At 39.8% G+C, this 19,089-nt stretch overlaps 4 protein-coding genes across 4 annotated transcripts; all 4 read left to right on the top strand.

The window, feature by feature from the left end:
• The first annotated feature begins 490 nt into the window (after nucleotides 1-490).
• LOC149168564 (uncharacterized) lies at nucleotides 491-2,815 on the top strand. Its single transcript, XM_089424920.1, is given in 3 exon segments — nucleotides 491-544; nucleotides 640-1,239; nucleotides 1,241-2,815. Coding segments are annotated over 3 exon segments (2,229 nt in total).
• A 2,778-nt stretch (nucleotides 2,816-5,593) lies between these two features.
• On the top strand, nucleotides 5,594-7,918 carry LOC149168563 (uncharacterized). Its single transcript, XM_089424919.1, is given in 3 exon segments — nucleotides 5,594-5,647; nucleotides 5,743-6,342; nucleotides 6,344-7,918. Coding segments are annotated over 3 exon segments (2,229 nt in total).
• Nucleotides 7,919-10,695: 2,777 nt separating this feature from the next.
• Nucleotides 10,696-13,020, top strand: LOC149168562 (uncharacterized). Its single transcript, XM_089424918.1, is given in 3 exon segments — nucleotides 10,696-10,749; nucleotides 10,845-11,444; nucleotides 11,446-13,020. Coding segments are annotated over 3 exon segments (2,229 nt in total).
• Nucleotides 13,021-15,797: 2,777 nt separating this feature from the next.
• Nucleotides 15,798-18,122, top strand: LOC149168561 (uncharacterized). The gene is given in 3 exon segments (XM_089424917.1): nucleotides 15,798-15,851; nucleotides 15,947-16,546; nucleotides 16,548-18,122. Coding segments are annotated over 3 exon segments (2,229 nt in total).
• The last annotated feature ends 967 nt before the right edge of the window (nucleotides 18,123-19,089 follow it).

Below are 19,089 nucleotides of genomic sequence, written 5' to 3'. Positions count from 1 at the left end.
AATATGGCATTTCAGCATTACCTGATCTATTGTTTGTACAGCAGATTAGAGTAGGTTGTGTAAATAAATAAGCAGCCATAAGGGCAGCATCTGGTTTTAGTTTGCTTGAAGATTGTTTCAGTTCAGTTTCAGTGTGAAAATTAAGTCAAGAGTTGTGTTGATGATGACTCCATTGCCCAATGGGTGGAGGCACTGTCTGCTCTCCCAAAGTTCTGCGGTTCTTGGCACCTCCACGGAGCGGCAGCTGCCATCCCAAGTGGAGCCGATGTTAGACTCCGTCTCATGTCAGAGATTGATTCTTCTTCAAAACAGGGTTTTGAAGAAGAAATCATTTAATATGTTGCTTTTTTTTTAGATTATGTAATTTGTTCTTCAGCTCTTCAACTGGCAGCGACTTCCAGCTCCTACCTCTGTAAAAGCACAAAGAAAACAAAGCATACGTCAGATACTTGTGGTTGGTATAGTTCCGGATCCTTCAGTACAGAAGGCAATGAATGAGATCAATGAAGCTCAACGACTTCAACTTGCAAGTGTGTTGAATGAAGTTAGAGAGGGGTCGCGTGGGAAAGAGAATTCTTCTGGAAAATTGATGCTGGAAAATTGATGTTGCAGGTCCAGATCTTGATCAAATATTCATAGCCTCATATACCCTTGATTCTTATATGCACATCAGACAGTGCAGCAAGAGACATCTTATCATATTCTGAAAGCATTGCAAGGTTATTGCTCTTAGTAGCACCTCTTCAAACTCAGTTCTATGACATTCTATTGGAGAAGCTGCCTGAAGACTTTGATGAAGATTCTGTCTCCTGGAAACAGGACATTCCGAGATTACTATTAAATCAATTCCGATGGCTTGATTTTCTAGTTGATGGTGAAGCATCAACAAGAAAGCTGTTAGATGTGTTGTCCATCTGTCCATTATCATTAAAGAAGGAAATTATTGGCTTTCTTCCAGATATAATTGGTAACCAAAGTAATGGAATGGTTGTCTCTTCACTTGAACAAATGCTGCAGGAGGATTTGGATCTTATCGTTCCAATTCTTGATGCTTTCTCTAACCTCAGCTTGGAGGATGAACTGTCTGAACAGGCGGTCACTATTGCTCTTTCAAGTCTCAGAAGTGTAGCTGCAGAATATTTGCCACTTGTTTTGAAATTTTTGATCCAATCAGCAACCTTAGCAAATTCAAGGAGGATAGTTGAACAAATTCGTGAGAACTTGCATTTTTTTATTTTTATTTTTTGCACTTTCTGACACTCAAGCTTCCAGAGACAAGAAGCAGAAAGGTAAATTGAATGCTGACAATGCTGAGGCTCTTATTCTGGAGGCGATGAGATCTGGCCTTCGTTTTCAAAATCTTCTCTGTGAAACTATATTGAAGGAGATTAAAGCTCTTGATAGGGAGTGTGATCACAAAGTAATTGATATTTTGTTGCTTCTGATTCTCTGTGCCAATGGTGGTCCACTACGTAAAAGTGCAGAGAAAGTAATACATAAGAAAGCTCGTGATGGTTACTTCGGTGAAAATTTACTTCGCCAGTGCATTGAAGGCCGGAGAGAGTCACTTCAGGTATATTTCCAAGATCTGCTTTCAATTGGGGCATCGCTTTTCACATGTAAGGAACTGGCCATTCGAAAATTTGGCATTCATACATATGTTCTGGTCTTTGAGGAGTTTATTGGTAATTATCACCGACAAGAAGTACTAGGATTTCTGGTTACACATACTGGGTCTGGTGTTTCACATGAAGTGGATTCCGCTCTAGACACGCTGGTTTTGCTGGCAACAAAACATTCTCGAGAGCTTGTTCCTGTTTTATCTTATATAACTGGTATTTTGGATTATCTGGAAGGATTTCAAGATGAACAACTACATAAGGTATATAGGATTTTCAGCCAACTTGCTATAACAGTTTGGTCTACAACCAATTCTTGTAGCTCATCCATTGCAAATGAGTTGCTGATGGTTGTTCGTAAGCAGATTTCAAACCCAGATCCAAGGTACAGGCGTATGGGCATCATTGGAGCTGTTAAATTAGTTGCTTCTTTAGGAGAAGCAAAGGTAGCCTCTACTTTGTCATCATCTAGTGGCAGTGTTGAGAAAGCAAGTTCTGAGGAGGCATTATCATTGTTGCAAATGGTTGTGGAGTCTTGCAAGTCATTGCCACTAGCTCGTGGTTTCTTTTATGATGAATTAGCGGGACTAATAGGCTGTACAGAACTGCATCCGTCTGTTATAGAATGGATATCCAAACACACAGGAGAGTTTGAGAGCCTTTTCCTTTTAGATCTTGAGTCTGGCCATCTTCAGGTTGATCCTGGTCCCTGTGGTGGCTTACAAGGTGAAATATGGATGAATTTGGATGGTGAGGTGTCACCAATTTGCCTTAATATCCTGCCTCTAGTGACATCTTACCTGCAAAGGTCTCTCTCAAAAGGCTATTATGAAGAAGCAACCACAGACAATTCAGGGAAATATCGACTTAGGGGCCTTCTACCCAACACAAGCTATTCTATAAAAGTTGTAGTGAAGGAAGACTCTGTAAACCGATCAAGAATTGAACGGGCATCTCCAAGTTTGGTTGACATACAGGTTTGCTTTACAGATATCAACGATTTGGATTTTGTTGTCTTTGACCAACCAGAAACAACCATTATAACCTGTCATGTTGAAGGAATCGGCCTTGACAAACTTCATCCTCATTTGGAAGTTCAAATCAAATTAATGAGTGAACCTTTTAAAATAGAGTCCATCATTCCATTGCCAATGACATATTTTTTCGAAATTCAAAATTTGCCAAAGGGAAGATGAACCGTTTGCATATGAATTAAAGATATTAGTAACGTGGCAGTTGTTGCAACATTTAAGGCGTTCGTTTCATCTAAGGAAAATATGCGGCATAAAATATGGACAGGGACCATTTATGGCATTGCAGTGACATCGTAAAAGCTATGGTTTTGCTCACCATCCCGATTTTCTTGAGGAAGACGAAGACGCTGAAAAGGCATTCAACATCGTGACTTGGCATTCAAAACAGAAAGAGCAGTTTTTTTCCCATTTATTTTAGATCGTATTTTTAATACATGAATTGTTTTTGCCCCCGAGCTCAACTGTATCATAGAGTTTTAAAGACATCTGTCACAGCAGAAGACGGGGTCAATTCGCCTACTTTTATCTTCAGTCCCGATTCAAAAGGATCAGCTCTCCATATGTCAAGCCATCAGCATAATGTTAGTTTAAAGGTTGTTTTTATGGCCAACGCATTTCCAGATTTGGGGCGCAGTTATGAAACCCAGAATGTGCAAAGTGGCATACAGATTCGACTGCTTATGTTTATTTTCAGTAATTGGGAGTGACACCTGTAATGCCACCGCTTCATCAGTTTTCAACAGTTCGAGTAGAAGAAGGAGCGCATTTTTATTTTCAGAAGAGCTGATTGTTTTCTGTTAGTTTATTTATTAATAATGATAAAATCAATTCCTGGTCTTGGGGTCGATTTGTTTTCCCCCAGCTGTGTTTATTTCATATATTTAAAAGAAAAAATTCATTTGGTAGGGAGTGAATAAAAAAAATTGAGAGGGGAGATTTTCAGAGTGCTGGAGAAAAGAGCTTTCAATGTACAGTTTTTGGCAGGGATTTTTAATGAAAATTTCACAGCTCTGATTTCTGAGATCCCTGTGGCATGATGATTTAGCATTAGTTTTTCTCTTGTTTCATATGTAATCTGTTATGTTTCTTTTCACTTCATGATCATTTCTGAGAGAACAAATGAAGTGTTTAGGTAGAATTCATAGTATTATATGCTCTGCCTATAAGTTTGTTCATGTTCAATGTTTTCTTCTGTTTGACAAGGATTCAAAGTTATTGTTTGCCCTTGTCAGCTCCTCACCAGTCTCGCCATCCCATTTAGTCTCAATTTGATGTTAAATTTCTTGCCTACCTTGCCTCAGTCATCAACCTGTGTTGTTCATTATATTTCTCTGTTTCAAGCTGTGATTTTGCCCATGCAGCCTAGAAAAACCCCGTTATTTAATTAAAAACCCCAAATCAATCTTTCAAATCAGTTTACTAGCCTAATATCAGTGTTACCCGTTTGGTCATCTCTTTAATTGAAGATCTACCGAGATTGACCGGAGAGAGCCTTCTCCTGCCCCGTAGGGCTAGCTACGGGGCTGAATGGTTTGATGTAGCTTTTGAGATTTGCCTTTTCAGCCTGAGGTGAAATTTCAAACGCTAACATACTGGCGACCATACTGGGGAGAACAAACTTGTTTGTGGGTTGATGTGTTTGTTTCATAAGTCTTAGACGGAGCCTGAAGTTACGCCAGGTAGCCTTCGAAAACGCTCTTGTTTTACATCAGCGTTAGTAGATAAACGCTGCTTCAGTCAATCTCCGTGAGCTTGTGGATATAAAACTTCATTCGCATTTTACCCCAGTACATGTAATCAAGGTGCAGATCTGATGCTGATGGTGGACAGCAGTCACACACTTATGCAGGCTGAACCATTCACCTGGCGACTCCAACTCGATCCAGACATTCCAACGCATGCTGATCTGTTCATGCAATGGTAGGGTATGTGGCAGACCCTGCACTTTGTGAAGCTCTAAACGGAGTTAGAGAGTGGTTAGTAGATATTGAAATTAATGAAGAATTTTTCAGTATTTTCCTTCAATGTTTGAAATCTCCGAAGCTTTATCTTGAAAGCAAAACTAGATTTTGTGAGTTAGTTGTTGAAAGAGTTGAAAATGAGATTCAGTATCTCGATGAGCAGATTCAGTCATATGATTTCCAAGACCCTAAAAAGTTTTTGGAAATCCTTCCTCCTTCGCAACAAGACATCGTAGACTTGCCTATAGATGTTTACATTGACAATGTGCAGCTGGAAGTATGCATTGCAGAGTTGGGGCAGCCAACAGAGTCCGGTTGCCGTGATCCTATTGTGGCATACATGGACACATTTTTCAGTTTGACTGACAGATCAGGCTGCCTTTTCCGTGACCAGGGTCAGTACGTGCATGAAGGGCTGCCAGCAACTGCATCTGTGACTTCGTGGCAGCATTCTCAAGCGGCTTCATTGTCAGGTTTACTTGAATGGTTAATATGGCATTTCAGCATTACCTGATCTATTGTTTGTACAGCAGATTAGAGTAGGTTGTGTAAATAAATAAGCAGCCATAAGGGCAGCATCTGGTTTTAGTTTGCTTGAAGATTGTTTCAGTTCAGTTTCAGTGTGAAAATTAAGTCAAGAGTTGTGTTGATGATGACTCCATTGCCCAATGGGTGGAGGCACTGTCTGCTCTCCCAAAGTTCTGCGGTTCTTGGCACCTCCACGGAGCGGCAGCTGCCATCCCAAGTGGAGCCGATGTTAGACTCCGTCTCATGTCAGAGATTGATTCTTCTTCAAAACAGGGTTTTGAAGAAGAAATCATTTAATATGTTGCTTTTTTTTTAGATTATGTAATTTGTTCTTCAGCTCTTCAACTGGCAGCGACTTCCAGCTCCTACCTCTGTAAAAGCACAAAGAAAACAAAGCATACGTCAGATACTTGTGGTTGGTATAGTTCCGGATCCTTCAGTACAGAAGGCAATGAATGAGATCAATGAAGCTCAACGACTTCAACTTGCAAGTGTGTTGAATGAAGTTAGAGAGGGGTCGCGTGGGAAAGAGAATTCTTCTGGAAAATTGATGCTGGAAAATTGATGTTGCAGGTCCAGATCTTGATCAAATATTCATAGCCTCATATACCCTTGATTCTTATATGCACATCAGACAGTGCAGCAAGAGACATCTTATCATATTCTGAAAGCATTGCAAGGTTATTGCTCTTAGTAGCACCTCTTCAAACTCAGTTCTATGACATTCTATTGGAGAAGCTGCCTGAAGACTTTGATGAAGATTCTGTCTCCTGGAAACAGGACATTCCGAGATTACTATTAAATCAATTCCGATGGCTTGATTTTCTAGTTGATGGTGAAGCATCAACAAGAAAGCTGTTAGATGTGTTGTCCATCTGTCCATTATCATTAAAGAAGGAAATTATTGGCTTTCTTCCAGATATAATTGGTAACCAAAGTAATGGAATGGTTGTCTCTTCACTTGAACAAATGCTGCAGGAGGATTTGGATCTTATCGTTCCAATTCTTGATGCTTTCTCTAACCTCAGCTTGGAGGATGAACTGTCTGAACAGGCGGTCACTATTGCTCTTTCAAGTCTCAGAAGTGTAGCTGCAGAATATTTGCCACTTGTTTTGAAATTTTTGATCCAATCAGCAACCTTAGCAAATTCAAGGAGGATAGTTGAACAAATTCGTGAGAACTTGCATTTTTTTATTTTTATTTTTTGCACTTTCTGACACTCAAGCTTCCAGAGACAAGAAGCAGAAAGGTAAATTGAATGCTGACAATGCTGAGGCTCTTATTCTGGAGGCGATGAGATCTGGCCTTCGTTTTCAAAATCTTCTCTGTGAAACTATATTGAAGGAGATTAAAGCTCTTGATAGGGAGTGTGATCACAAAGTAATTGATATTTTGTTGCTTCTGATTCTCTGTGCCAATGGTGGTCCACTACGTAAAAGTGCAGAGAAAGTAATACATAAGAAAGCTCGTGATGGTTACTTCGGTGAAAATTTACTTCGCCAGTGCATTGAAGGCCGGAGAGAGTCACTTCAGGTATATTTCCAAGATCTGCTTTCAATTGGGGCATCGCTTTTCACATGTAAGGAACTGGCCATTCGAAAATTTGGCATTCATACATATGTTCTGGTCTTTGAGGAGTTTATTGGTAATTATCACCGACAAGAAGTACTAGGATTTCTGGTTACACATACTGGGTCTGGTGTTTCACATGAAGTGGATTCCGCTCTAGACACGCTGGTTTTGCTGGCAACAAAACATTCTCGAGAGCTTGTTCCTGTTTTATCTTATATAACTGGTATTTTGGATTATCTGGAAGGATTTCAAGATGAACAACTACATAAGGTATATAGGATTTTCAGCCAACTTGCTATAACAGTTTGGTCTACAACCAATTCTTGTAGCTCATCCATTGCAAATGAGTTGCTGATGGTTGTTCGTAAGCAGATTTCAAACCCAGATCCAAGGTACAGGCGTATGGGCATCATTGGAGCTGTTAAATTAGTTGCTTCTTTAGGAGAAGCAAAGGTAGCCTCTACTTTGTCATCATCTAGTGGCAGTGTTGAGAAAGCAAGTTCTGAGGAGGCATTATCATTGTTGCAAATGGTTGTGGAGTCTTGCAAGTCATTGCCACTAGCTCGTGGTTTCTTTTATGATGAATTAGCGGGACTAATAGGCTGTACAGAACTGCATCCGTCTGTTATAGAATGGATATCCAAACACACAGGAGAGTTTGAGAGCCTTTTCCTTTTAGATCTTGAGTCTGGCCATCTTCAGGTTGATCCTGGTCCCTGTGGTGGCTTACAAGGTGAAATATGGATGAATTTGGATGGTGAGGTGTCACCAATTTGCCTTAATATCCTGCCTCTAGTGACATCTTACCTGCAAAGGTCTCTCTCAAAAGGCTATTATGAAGAAGCAACCACAGACAATTCAGGGAAATATCGACTTAGGGGCCTTCTACCCAACACAAGCTATTCTATAAAAGTTGTAGTGAAGGAAGACTCTGTAAACCGATCAAGAATTGAACGGGCATCTCCAAGTTTGGTTGACATACAGGTTTGCTTTACAGATATCAACGATTTGGATTTTGTTGTCTTTGACCAACCAGAAACAACCATTATAACCTGTCATGTTGAAGGAATCGGCCTTGACAAACTTCATCCTCATTTGGAAGTTCAAATCAAATTAATGAGTGAACCTTTTAAAATAGAGTCCATCATTCCATTGCCAATGACATATTTTTTCGAAATTCAAAATTTGCCAAAGGGAAGATGAACCGTTTGCATATGAATTAAAGATATTAGTAACGTGGCAGTTGTTGCAACATTTAAGGCGTTCGTTTCATCTAAGGAAAATATGCGGCATAAAATATGGACAGGGACCATTTATGGCATTGCAGTGACATCGTAAAAGCTATGGTTTTGCTCACCATCCCGATTTTCTTGAGGAAGACGAAGACGCTGAAAAGGCATTCAACATCGTGACTTGGCATTCAAAACAGAAAGAGCAGTTTTTTCCCATTTATTTTAGATCGTATTTTTAATACATGAATTGTTTTTGCCCCCGAGCTCAACTGTATCATAGAGTTTTAAAGACATCTGTCACAGCAGAAGACGGGGTCAATTCGCCTACTTTTATCTTCAGTCCCGATTCAAAAGGATCAGCTCTCCATATGTCAAGCCATCAGCATAATGTTAGTTTAAAGGTTGTTTTTATGGCCAACGCATTTCCAGATTTGGGGCGCAGTTATGAAACCCAGAATGTGCAAAGTGGCATACAGATTCGACTGCTTATGTTTATTTTCAGTAATTGGGAGTGACACCTGTAATGCCACCGCTTCATCAGTTTTCAACAGTTCGAGTAGAAGAAGGAGCGCATTTTTATTTTCAGAAGAGCTGATTGTTTTCTGTTAGTTTATTTATTAATAATGATAAAATCAATTCCTGGTCTTGGGGTCGATTTGTTTTCCCCCAGCTGTGTTTATTTCATATATTTAAAAGAAAAAATTCATTTGGTAGGGAGTGAATAAAAAAAATTGAGAGGGGAGATTTTCAGAGTGCTGGAGAAAAGAGCTTTCAATGTACAGTTTTTGGCAGGGATTTTTAATGAAAATTTCACAGCTCTGATTTCTGAGATCCCTGTGGCATGATGATTTAGCATTAGTTTTTCTCTTGTTTCATATGTAATCTGTTATGTTTCTTTTCACTTCATGATCATTTCTGAGAGAACAAATGAAGTGTTTAGGTAGAATTCATAGTATTATATGCTCTGCCTATAAGTTTGTTCATGTTCAATGTTTTCTTCTGTTTGACAAGGATTCAAAGTTATTGTTTGCCCTTGTCAGCTCCTCACCAGTCTCGCCATCCCATTTAGTCTCAATTTGATGTTAAATTTCTTGCCTACCTTGCCTCAGTCATCAACCTGTGTTGTTCATTATATTTCTCTGTTTCAAGCTGTGATTTTGCCCATGCAGCCTAGAAAAACCCCGTTATTTAATTAAAAACCCCAAATCAATCTTTCAAATCAGTTTACTAGCCTAATATCAGTGTTACCCGTTTGGTCATCTCTTTAATTGAAGATCTACCGAGATTGACCGGAGAGAGCCTTCTCCTGCCCCGTAGGGCTAGCTACGGGGCTGAATGGTTTGATGTAGCTTTTGAGATTTGCCTTTTCAGCCTGAGGTGAAATTTCAAACGCTAACATACTGGCGACCATACTGGGGAGAACAAACTTGTTTGTGGGTTGATGTGTTTGTTTCATAAGTCTTAGACGGAGCCTGAAGTTACGCCAGGTAGCCTTCGAAAACGCTCTTGTTTTACATCAGCGTTAGTAGATAAACGCTGCTTCAGTCAATCTCCGTGAGCTTGTGGATATAAAACTTCATTCGCATTTTACCCCAGTACATGTAATCAAGGTGCAGATCTGATGCTGATGGTGGACAGCAGTCACACACTTATGCAGGCTGAACCATTCACCTGGCGACTCCAACTCGATCCAGACATTCCAACGCATGCTGATCTGTTCATGCAATGGTAGGGTATGTGGCAGACCCTGCACTTTGTGAAGCTCTAAACGGAGTTAGAGAGTGGTTAGTAGATATTGAAATTAATGAAGAATTTTTCAGTATTTTCCTTCAATGTTTGAAATCTCCGAAGCTTTATCTTGAAAGCAAAACTAGATTTTGTGAGTTAGTTGTTGAAAGAGTTGAAAATGAGATTCAGTATCTCGATGAGCAGATTCAGTCATATGATTTCCAAGACCCTAAAAAGTTTTTGGAAATCCTTCCTCCTTCGCAACAAGACATCGTAGACTTGCCTATAGATGTTTACATTGACAATGTGCAGCTGGAAGTATGCATTGCAGAGTTGGGGCAGCCAACAGAGTCCGGTTGCCGTGATCCTATTGTGGCATACATGGACACATTTTTCAGTTTGACTGACAGATCAGGCTGCCTTTTCCGTGACCAGGGTCAGTACGTGCATGAAGGGCTGCCAGCAACTGCATCTGTGACTTCGTGGCAGCATTCTCAAGCGGCTTCATTGTCAGGTTTACTTGAATGGTTAATATGGCATTTCAGCATTACCTGATCTATTGTTTGTACAGCAGATTAGAGTAGGTTGTGTAAATAAATAAGCAGCCATAAGGGCAGCATCTGGTTTTAGTTTGCTTGAAGATTGTTTCAGTTCAGTTTCAGTGTGAAAATTAAGTCAAGAGTTGTGTTGATGATGACTCCATTGCCCAATGGGTGGAGGCACTGTCTGCTCTCCCAAAGTTCTGCGGTTCTTGGCACCTCCACGGAGCGGCAGCTGCCATCCCAAGTGGAGCCGATGTTAGACTCCGTCTCATGTCAGAGATTGATTCTTCTTCAAAACAGGGTTTTGAAGAAGAAATCATTTAATATGTTGCTTTTTTTTTAGATTATGTAATTTGTTCTTCAGCTCTTCAACTGGCAGCGACTTCCAGCTCCTACCTCTGTAAAAGCACAAAGAAAACAAAGCATACGTCAGATACTTGTGGTTGGTATAGTTCCGGATCCTTCAGTACAGAAGGCAATGAATGAGATCAATGAAGCTCAACGACTTCAACTTGCAAGTGTGTTGAATGAAGTTAGAGAGGGGTCGCGTGGGAAAGAGAATTCTTCTGGAAAATTGATGCTGGAAAATTGATGTTGCAGGTCCAGATCTTGATCAAATATTCATAGCCTCATATACCCTTGATTCTTATATGCACATCAGACAGTGCAGCAAGAGACATCTTATCATATTCTGAAAGCATTGCAAGGTTATTGCTCTTAGTAGCACCTCTTCAAACTCAGTTCTATGACATTCTATTGGAGAAGCTGCCTGAAGACTTTGATGAAGATTCTGTCTCCTGGAAACAGGACATTCCGAGATTACTATTAAATCAATTCCGATGGCTTGATTTTCTAGTTGATGGTGAAGCATCAACAAGAAAGCTGTTAGATGTGTTGTCCATCTGTCCATTATCATTAAAGAAGGAAATTATTGGCTTTCTTCCAGATATAATTGGTAACCAAAGTAATGGAATGGTTGTCTCTTCACTTGAACAAATGCTGCAGGAGGATTTGGATCTTATCGTTCCAATTCTTGATGCTTTCTCTAACCTCAGCTTGGAGGATGAACTGTCTGAACAGGCGGTCACTATTGCTCTTTCAAGTCTCAGAAGTGTAGCTGCAGAATATTTGCCACTTGTTTTGAAATTTTTGATCCAATCAGCAACCTTAGCAAATTCAAGGAGGATAGTTGAACAAATTCGTGAGAACTTGCATTTTTTTATTTTTATTTTTTGCACTTTCTGACACTCAAGCTTCCAGAGACAAGAAGCAGAAAGGTAAATTGAATGCTGACAATGCTGAGGCTCTTATTCTGGAGGCGATGAGATCTGGCCTTCGTTTTCAAAATCTTCTCTGTGAAACTATATTGAAGGAGATTAAAGCTCTTGATAGGGAGTGTGATCACAAAGTAATTGATATTTTGTTGCTTCTGATTCTCTGTGCCAATGGTGGTCCACTACGTAAAAGTGCAGAGAAAGTAATACATAAGAAAGCTCGTGATGGTTACTTCGGTGAAAATTTACTTCGCCAGTGCATTGAAGGCCGGAGAGAGTCACTTCAGGTATATTTCCAAGATCTGCTTTCAATTGGGGCATCGCTTTTCACATGTAAGGAACTGGCCATTCGAAAATTTGGCATTCATACATATGTTCTGGTCTTTGAGGAGTTTATTGGTAATTATCACCGACAAGAAGTACTAGGATTTCTGGTTACACATACTGGGTCTGGTGTTTCACATGAAGTGGATTCCGCTCTAGACACGCTGGTTTTGCTGGCAACAAAACATTCTCGAGAGCTTGTTCCTGTTTTATCTTATATAACTGGTATTTTGGATTATCTGGAAGGATTTCAAGATGAACAACTACATAAGGTATATAGGATTTTCAGCCAACTTGCTATAACAGTTTGGTCTACAACCAATTCTTGTAGCTCATCCATTGCAAATGAGTTGCTGATGGTTGTTCGTAAGCAGATTTCAAACCCAGATCCAAGGTACAGGCGTATGGGCATCATTGGAGCTGTTAAATTAGTTGCTTCTTTAGGAGAAGCAAAGGTAGCCTCTACTTTGTCATCATCTAGTGGCAGTGTTGAGAAAGCAAGTTCTGAGGAGGCATTATCATTGTTGCAAATGGTTGTGGAGTCTTGCAAGTCATTGCCACTAGCTCGTGGTTTCTTTTATGATGAATTAGCGGGACTAATAGGCTGTACAGAACTGCATCCGTCTGTTATAGAATGGATATCCAAACACACAGGAGAGTTTGAGAGCCTTTTCCTTTTAGATCTTGAGTCTGGCCATCTTCAGGTTGATCCTGGTCCCTGTGGTGGCTTACAAGGTGAAATATGGATGAATTTGGATGGTGAGGTGTCACCAATTTGCCTTAATATCCTGCCTCTAGTGACATCTTACCTGCAAAGGTCTCTCTCAAAAGGCTATTATGAAGAAGCAACCACAGACAATTCAGGGAAATATCGACTTAGGGGCCTTCTACCCAACACAAGCTATTCTATAAAAGTTGTAGTGAAGGAAGACTCTGTAAACCGATCAAGAATTGAACGGGCATCTCCAAGTTTGGTTGACATACAGGTTTGCTTTACAGATATCAACGATTTGGATTTTGTTGTCTTTGACCAACCAGAAACAACCATTATAACCTGTCATGTTGAAGGAATCGGCCTTGACAAACTTCATCCTCATTTGGAAGTTCAAATCAAATTAATGAGTGAACCTTTTAAAATAGAGTCCATCATTCCATTGCCAATGACATATTTTTTCGAAATTCAAAATTTGCCAAAGGGAAGATGAACCGTTTGCATATGAATTAAAGATATTAGTAACGTGGCAGTTGTTGCAACATTTAAGGCGTTCGTTTCATCTAAGGAAAATATGCGGCATAAAATATGGACAGGGACCATTTATGGCATTGCAGTGACATCGTAAAAGCTATGGTTTTGCTCACCATCCCGATTTTCTTGAGGAAGACGAAGACGCTGAAAAGGCATTCAACATCGTGACTTGGCATTCAAAACAGAAAGAGCAGTTTTTTCCCATTTATTTTAGATCGTATTTTTAATACATGAATTGTTTTTGCCCCCGAGCTCAACTGTATCATAGAGTTTTAAAGACATCTGTCACAGCAGAAGACGGGGTCAATTCGCCTACTTTTATCTTCAGTCCCGATTCAAAAGGATCAGCTCTCCATATGTCAAGCCATCAGCATAATGTTAGTTTAAAGGTTGTTTTTATGGCCAACGCATTTCCAGATTTGGGGCGCAGTTATGAAACCCAGAATGTGCAAAGTGGCATACAGATTCGACTGCTTATGTTTATTTTCAGTAATTGGGAGTGACACCTGTAATGCCACCGCTTCATCAGTTTTCAACAGTTCGAGTAGAAGAAGGAGCGCATTTTTATTTTCAGAAGAGCTGATTGTTTTCTGTTAGTTTATTTATTAATAATGATAAAATCAATTCCTGGTCTTGGGGTCGATTTGTTTTCCCCCAGCTGTGTTTATTTCATATATTTAAAAGAAAAAATTCATTTGGTAGGGAGTGAATAAAAAAAATTGAGAGGGGAGATTTTCAGAGTGCTGGAGAAAAGAGCTTTCAATGTACAGTTTTTGGCAGGGATTTTTAATGAAAATTTCACAGCTCTGATTTCTGAGATCCCTGTGGCATGATGATTTAGCATTAGTTTTTCTCTTGTTTCATATGTAATCTGTTATGTTTCTTTTCACTTCATGATCATTTCTGAGAGAACAAATGAAGTGTTTAGGTAGAATTCATAGTATTATATGCTCTGCCTATAAGTTTGTTCATGTTCAATGTTTTCTTCTGTTTGACAAGGATTCAAAGTTATTGTTTGCCCTTGTCAGCTCCTCACCAGTCTCGCCATCCCATTTAGTCTCAATTTGATGTTAAATTTCTTGCCTACCTTGCCTCAGTCATCAACCTGTGTTGTTCATTATATTTCTCTGTTTCAAGCTGTGATTTTGCCCATGCAGCCTAGAAAAACCCCGTTATTTAATTAAAAACCCCAAATCAATCTTTCAAATCAGTTTACTAGCCTAATATCAGTGTTACCCGTTTGGTCATCTCTTTAATTGAAGATCTACCGAGATTGACCGGAGAGAGCCTTCTCCTGCCCCGTAGGGCTAGCTACGGGGCTGAATGGTTTGATGTAGCTTTTGAGATTTGCCTTTTCAGCCTGAGGTGAAATTTCAAACGCTAACATACTGGCGACCATACTGGGGAGAACAAACTTGTTTGTGGGTTGATGTGTTTGTTTCATAAGTCTTAGACGGAGCCTGAAGTTACGCCAGGTAGCCTTCGAAAACGCTCTTGTTTTACATCAGCGTTAGTAGATAAACGCTGCTTCAGTCAATCTCCGTGAGCTTGTGGATATAAAACTTCATTCGCATTTTACCCCAGTACATGTAATCAAGGTGCAGATCTGATGCTGATGGTGGACAGCAGTCACACACTTATGCAGGCTGAACCATTCACCTGGCGACTCCAACTCGATCCAGACATTCCAACGCATGCTGATCTGTTCATGCAATGGTAGGGTATGTGGCAGACCCTGCACTTTGTGAAGCTCTAAACGGAGTTAGAGAGTGGTTAGTAGATATTGAAATTAATGAAGAATTTTTCAGTATTTTCCTTCAATGTTTGAAATCTCCGAAGCTTTATCTTGAAAGCAAAACTAGATTTTGTGAGTTAGTTGTTGAAAGAGTTGAAAATGAGATTCAGTATCTCGATGAGCAGATTCAGTCATATGATTTCCAAGACCCTAAAAAGTTTTTGGAAATCCTTCCTCCTTCGCAACAAGACATCGTAGACTTGCCTATAGATGTTTACATTGACAATGTGCAGCTGGAAGTATGCATTGCAGAGTTGGGGCAGCCAACAGAGTCCGGTTGCCGTGATCCTATTGTGGCATACATGGACACATTTTTCAGTTTGACTGACAGATCAGGCTGCCTTTTCCGTGACCAGGGTCAGTACGTGCATGAAGGGCTGCCAGCAACTGCATCTGTGACTTCGTGGCAGCATTCTCAAGCGGCTTCATTGTCAGGTTTACTTGAATGGTTAATATGGCATTTCAGCATTACCTGATCTATTGTTTGTACAGCAGATTAGAGTAGGTTGTGTAAATAAATAAGCAGCCATAAGGGCAGCATCTGGTTTTAGTTTGCTTGAAGATTGTTTCAGTTCAGTTTCAGTGTGAAAATTAAGTCAAGAGTTGTGTTGATGATGACTCCATTGCCCAATGGGTGGAGGCACTGTCTGCTCTCCCAAAGTTCTGCGGTTCTTGGCACCTCCACGGAGCGGCAGCTGCCATCCCAAGTGGAGCCGATGTTAGACTCCGTCTCATGTCAGAGATTGATTCTTCTTCAAAACAGGGTTTTGAAGAAGAAATCATTTAATATGTTGCTTTTTTTTTAGATTATGTAATTTGTTCTTCAGCTCTTCAACTGGCAGCGACTTCCAGCTCCTACCTCTGTAAAAGCACAAAGAAAACAAAGCATACGTCAGATACTTGTGGTTGGTATAGTTCCGGATCCTTCAGTACAGAAGGCAATGAATGAGATCAATGAAGCTCAACGACTTCAACTTGCAAGTGTGTTGAATGAAGTTAGAGAGGGGTCGCGTGGGAAAGAGAATTCTTCTGGAAAATTGATGCTGGAAAATTGATGTTGCAGGTCCAGATCTTGATCAAATATTCATAGCCTCATATACCCTTGATTCTTATATGCACATCAGACAGTGCAGCAAGAGACATCTTATCATATTCTGAAAGCATTGCAAGGTTATTGCTCTTAGTAGCACCTCTTCAAACTCAGTTCTATGACATTCTATTGGAGAAGCTGCCTGAAGACTTTGATGAAGATTCTGTCTCCTGGAAACAGGACATTCCGAGATTACTATTAAATCAATTCCGATGGCTTGATTTTCTAGTTGATGGTGAAGCATCAACAAGAAAGCTGTTAGATGTGTTGTCCATCTGTCCATTATCATTAAAGAAGGAAATTATTGGCTTTCTTCCAGATATAATTGGTAACCAAAGTAATGGAATGGTTGTCTCTTCACTTGAACAAATGCTGCAGGAGGATTTGGATCTTATCGTTCCAATTCTTGATGCTTTCTCTAACCTCAGCTTGGAGGATGAACTGTCTGAACAGGCGGTCACTATTGCTCTTTCAAGTCTCAGAAGTGTAGCTGCAGAATATTTGCCACTTGTTTTGAAATTTTTGATCCAATCAGCAACCTTAGCAAATTCAAGGAGGATAGTTGAACAAATTCGTGAGAACTTGCATTTTTTTATTTTTATTTTTTGCACTTTCTGACACTCAAGCTTCCAGAGACAAGAAGCAGAAAGGTAAATTGAATGCTGACAATGCTGAGGCTCTTATTCTGGAGGCGATGAGATCTGGCCTTCGTTTTCAAAATCTTCTCTGTGAAACTATATTGAAGGAGATTAAAGCTCTTGATAGGGAGTGTGATCACAAAGTAATTGATATTTTGTTGCTTCTGATTCTCTGTGCCAATGGTGGTCCACTACGTAAAAGTGCAGAGAAAGTAATACATAAGAAAGCTCGTGATGGTTACTTCGGTGAAAATTTACTTCGCCAGTGCATTGAAGGCCGGAGAGAGTCACTTCAGGTATATTTCCAAGATCTGCTTTCAATTGGGGCATCGCTTTTCACATGTAAGGAACTGGCCATTCGAAAATTTGGCATTCATACATATGTTCTGGTCTTTGAGGAGTTTATTGGTAATTATCACCGACAAGAAGTACTAGGATTTCTGGTTACACATACTGGGTCTGGTGTTTCACATGAAGTGGATTCCGCTCTAGACACGCTGGTTTTGCTGGCAACAAAACATTCTCGAGAGCTTGTTCCTGTTTTATCTTATATAACTGGTATTTTGGATTATCTGGAAGGATTTCAAGATGAACAACTACATAAGGTATATAGGATTTTCAGCCAACTTGCTATAACAGTTTGGTCTACAACCAATTCTTGTAGCTCATCCATTGCAAATGAGTTGCTGATGGTTGTTCGTAAGCAGATTTCAAACCCAGATCCAAGGTACAGGCGTATGGGCATCATTGGAGCTGTTAAATTAGTTGCTTCTTTAGGAGAAGCAAAGGTAGCCTCTACTTTGTCATCATCTAGTGGCAGTGTTGAGAAAGCAAGTTCTGAGGAGGCATTATCATTGTTGCAAATGGTTGTGGAGTCTTGCAAGTCATTGCCACTAGCTCGTGGTTTCTTTTATGATGAATTAGCGGGACTAATAGGCTGTACAGAACTGCATCCGTCTGTTATAGAATGGATATCCAAACACACAGGAGAGTTTGAGAGCCTTTTCCTTTTAGATCTTGAGTCTGGCCATCTTCAGGTTGATCCTGGTCCCTGTGGTGGCTTACAAGGTGAAATATGGATGAATTTGGATGGTGAGGTGTCACCAATTTGCCTTAATATCCTGCCTCTAGTGACATCTTACCTGCAAAGGTCTCTCTCAAAAGGCTATTATGAAGAAGCAACCACAGACAATTCAGGGAAATATCGACTTAGGGGCCTTCTACCCAACACAAGCTATTCTATAAAAGTTGTAGTGAAGGAAGACTCTGTAAACCGATCAAGAATTGAACGGGCATCTCCAAGTTTGGTTGACATACAGGTTTGCTTTACAGATATCAACGATTTGGATTTTGTTGTCTTTGACCAACCAGAAACAACCATTATAACCTGTCATGTTGAAGGAATCGGCCTTGACAAACTTCATCCTCATTTGGAAGTTCAAATCAAATTAATGAGTGAACCTTTTAAAATAGAGTCCATCATTCCATTGCCAATGACATATTTTTTCGAAATTCAAAATTTGCCAAAGGGAAGATGAACCGTTTGCATATGAATTAAAGATATTAGTAACGTGGCAGTTGTTGCAACATTTAAGGCGTTCGTTTCATCTAAGGAAAATATGCGGCATAAAATATGGACAGGGACCATTTATGGCATTGCAGTGACATCGTAAAAGCTATGGTTTTGCTCACCATCCCGATTTTCTTGAGGAAGACGAAGACGCTGAAAAGGCATTCAACATCGTGACTTGGCATTCAAAACAGAAAGAGCAGTTTTTTCCCATTTATTTTAGATCGTATTTTTAATACATGAATTGTTTTTGCCCCCGAGCTCAACTGTATCATAGAGTTTTAAAGACATCTGTCACAGCAGAAGACGGGGTCAATTCGCCTACTTTTATCTTCAGTCCCGATTCAAAAGGATCAGCTCTCCATATGTCAAGCCATCAGCATAATGTTAGTTTAAAGGTTGTTTTTATGGCCAACGCATTTCCAGATTTGGGGCGCAGTTATGAAACCCAGAATGTGCAAAGTGGCATACAGATTCGACTGCTTATGTTTATTTTCAGTAATTGGGAGTGACACCTGTAATGCCACCGCTTCATCAGTTTTCAACAGTTCGAGTAGAAGAAGGAGCGCATTTTTATTTTCAGAAGAGCTGATTGTTTTCTGTTAGTTTATTTATTAATAATGATAAAATCAATTCCTGGTCTTGGGGTCGATTTGTTTTCCCCCAGCTGTGTTTATTTCATATATTTAAAAGAAAAAATTCATTTGGTAGGGAGTGAATAAAAAAAAGTGAGAGGGGAGATTTTCAGAGTGCTGGAGAAAAGAGCTTTCAATGTACAGTTTTTGGCAGGGATTTTTAATGAAAATTTCACAGCTCTGATTTCTGAGATCCCTGTGGCATGATGATTTAGCATTAGTTTTTCTCTTGTTTCATATGTAATCTGTTATGTTTCTTTTCACTTCATGATCATTTCTGAGTGAACAAATGAAGTGTTT

Source organism: Pinus tabuliformis, chromosome 4_2, assembly GCF_031772625.1.
Source record: "Pinus tabuliformis cultivar Carrire ecotype Pingquan chromosome 4_2, CPIR1, whole genome shotgun sequence".
Classification (NCBI taxonomy): Eukaryota; Viridiplantae; Streptophyta; class Pinopsida; order Pinales; family Pinaceae; genus Pinus; species Pinus tabuliformis.
The sequence above is the reverse complement of the archived record's forward strand: the minus strand, read 5'-3'. Positions and strand labels throughout refer to the sequence as shown.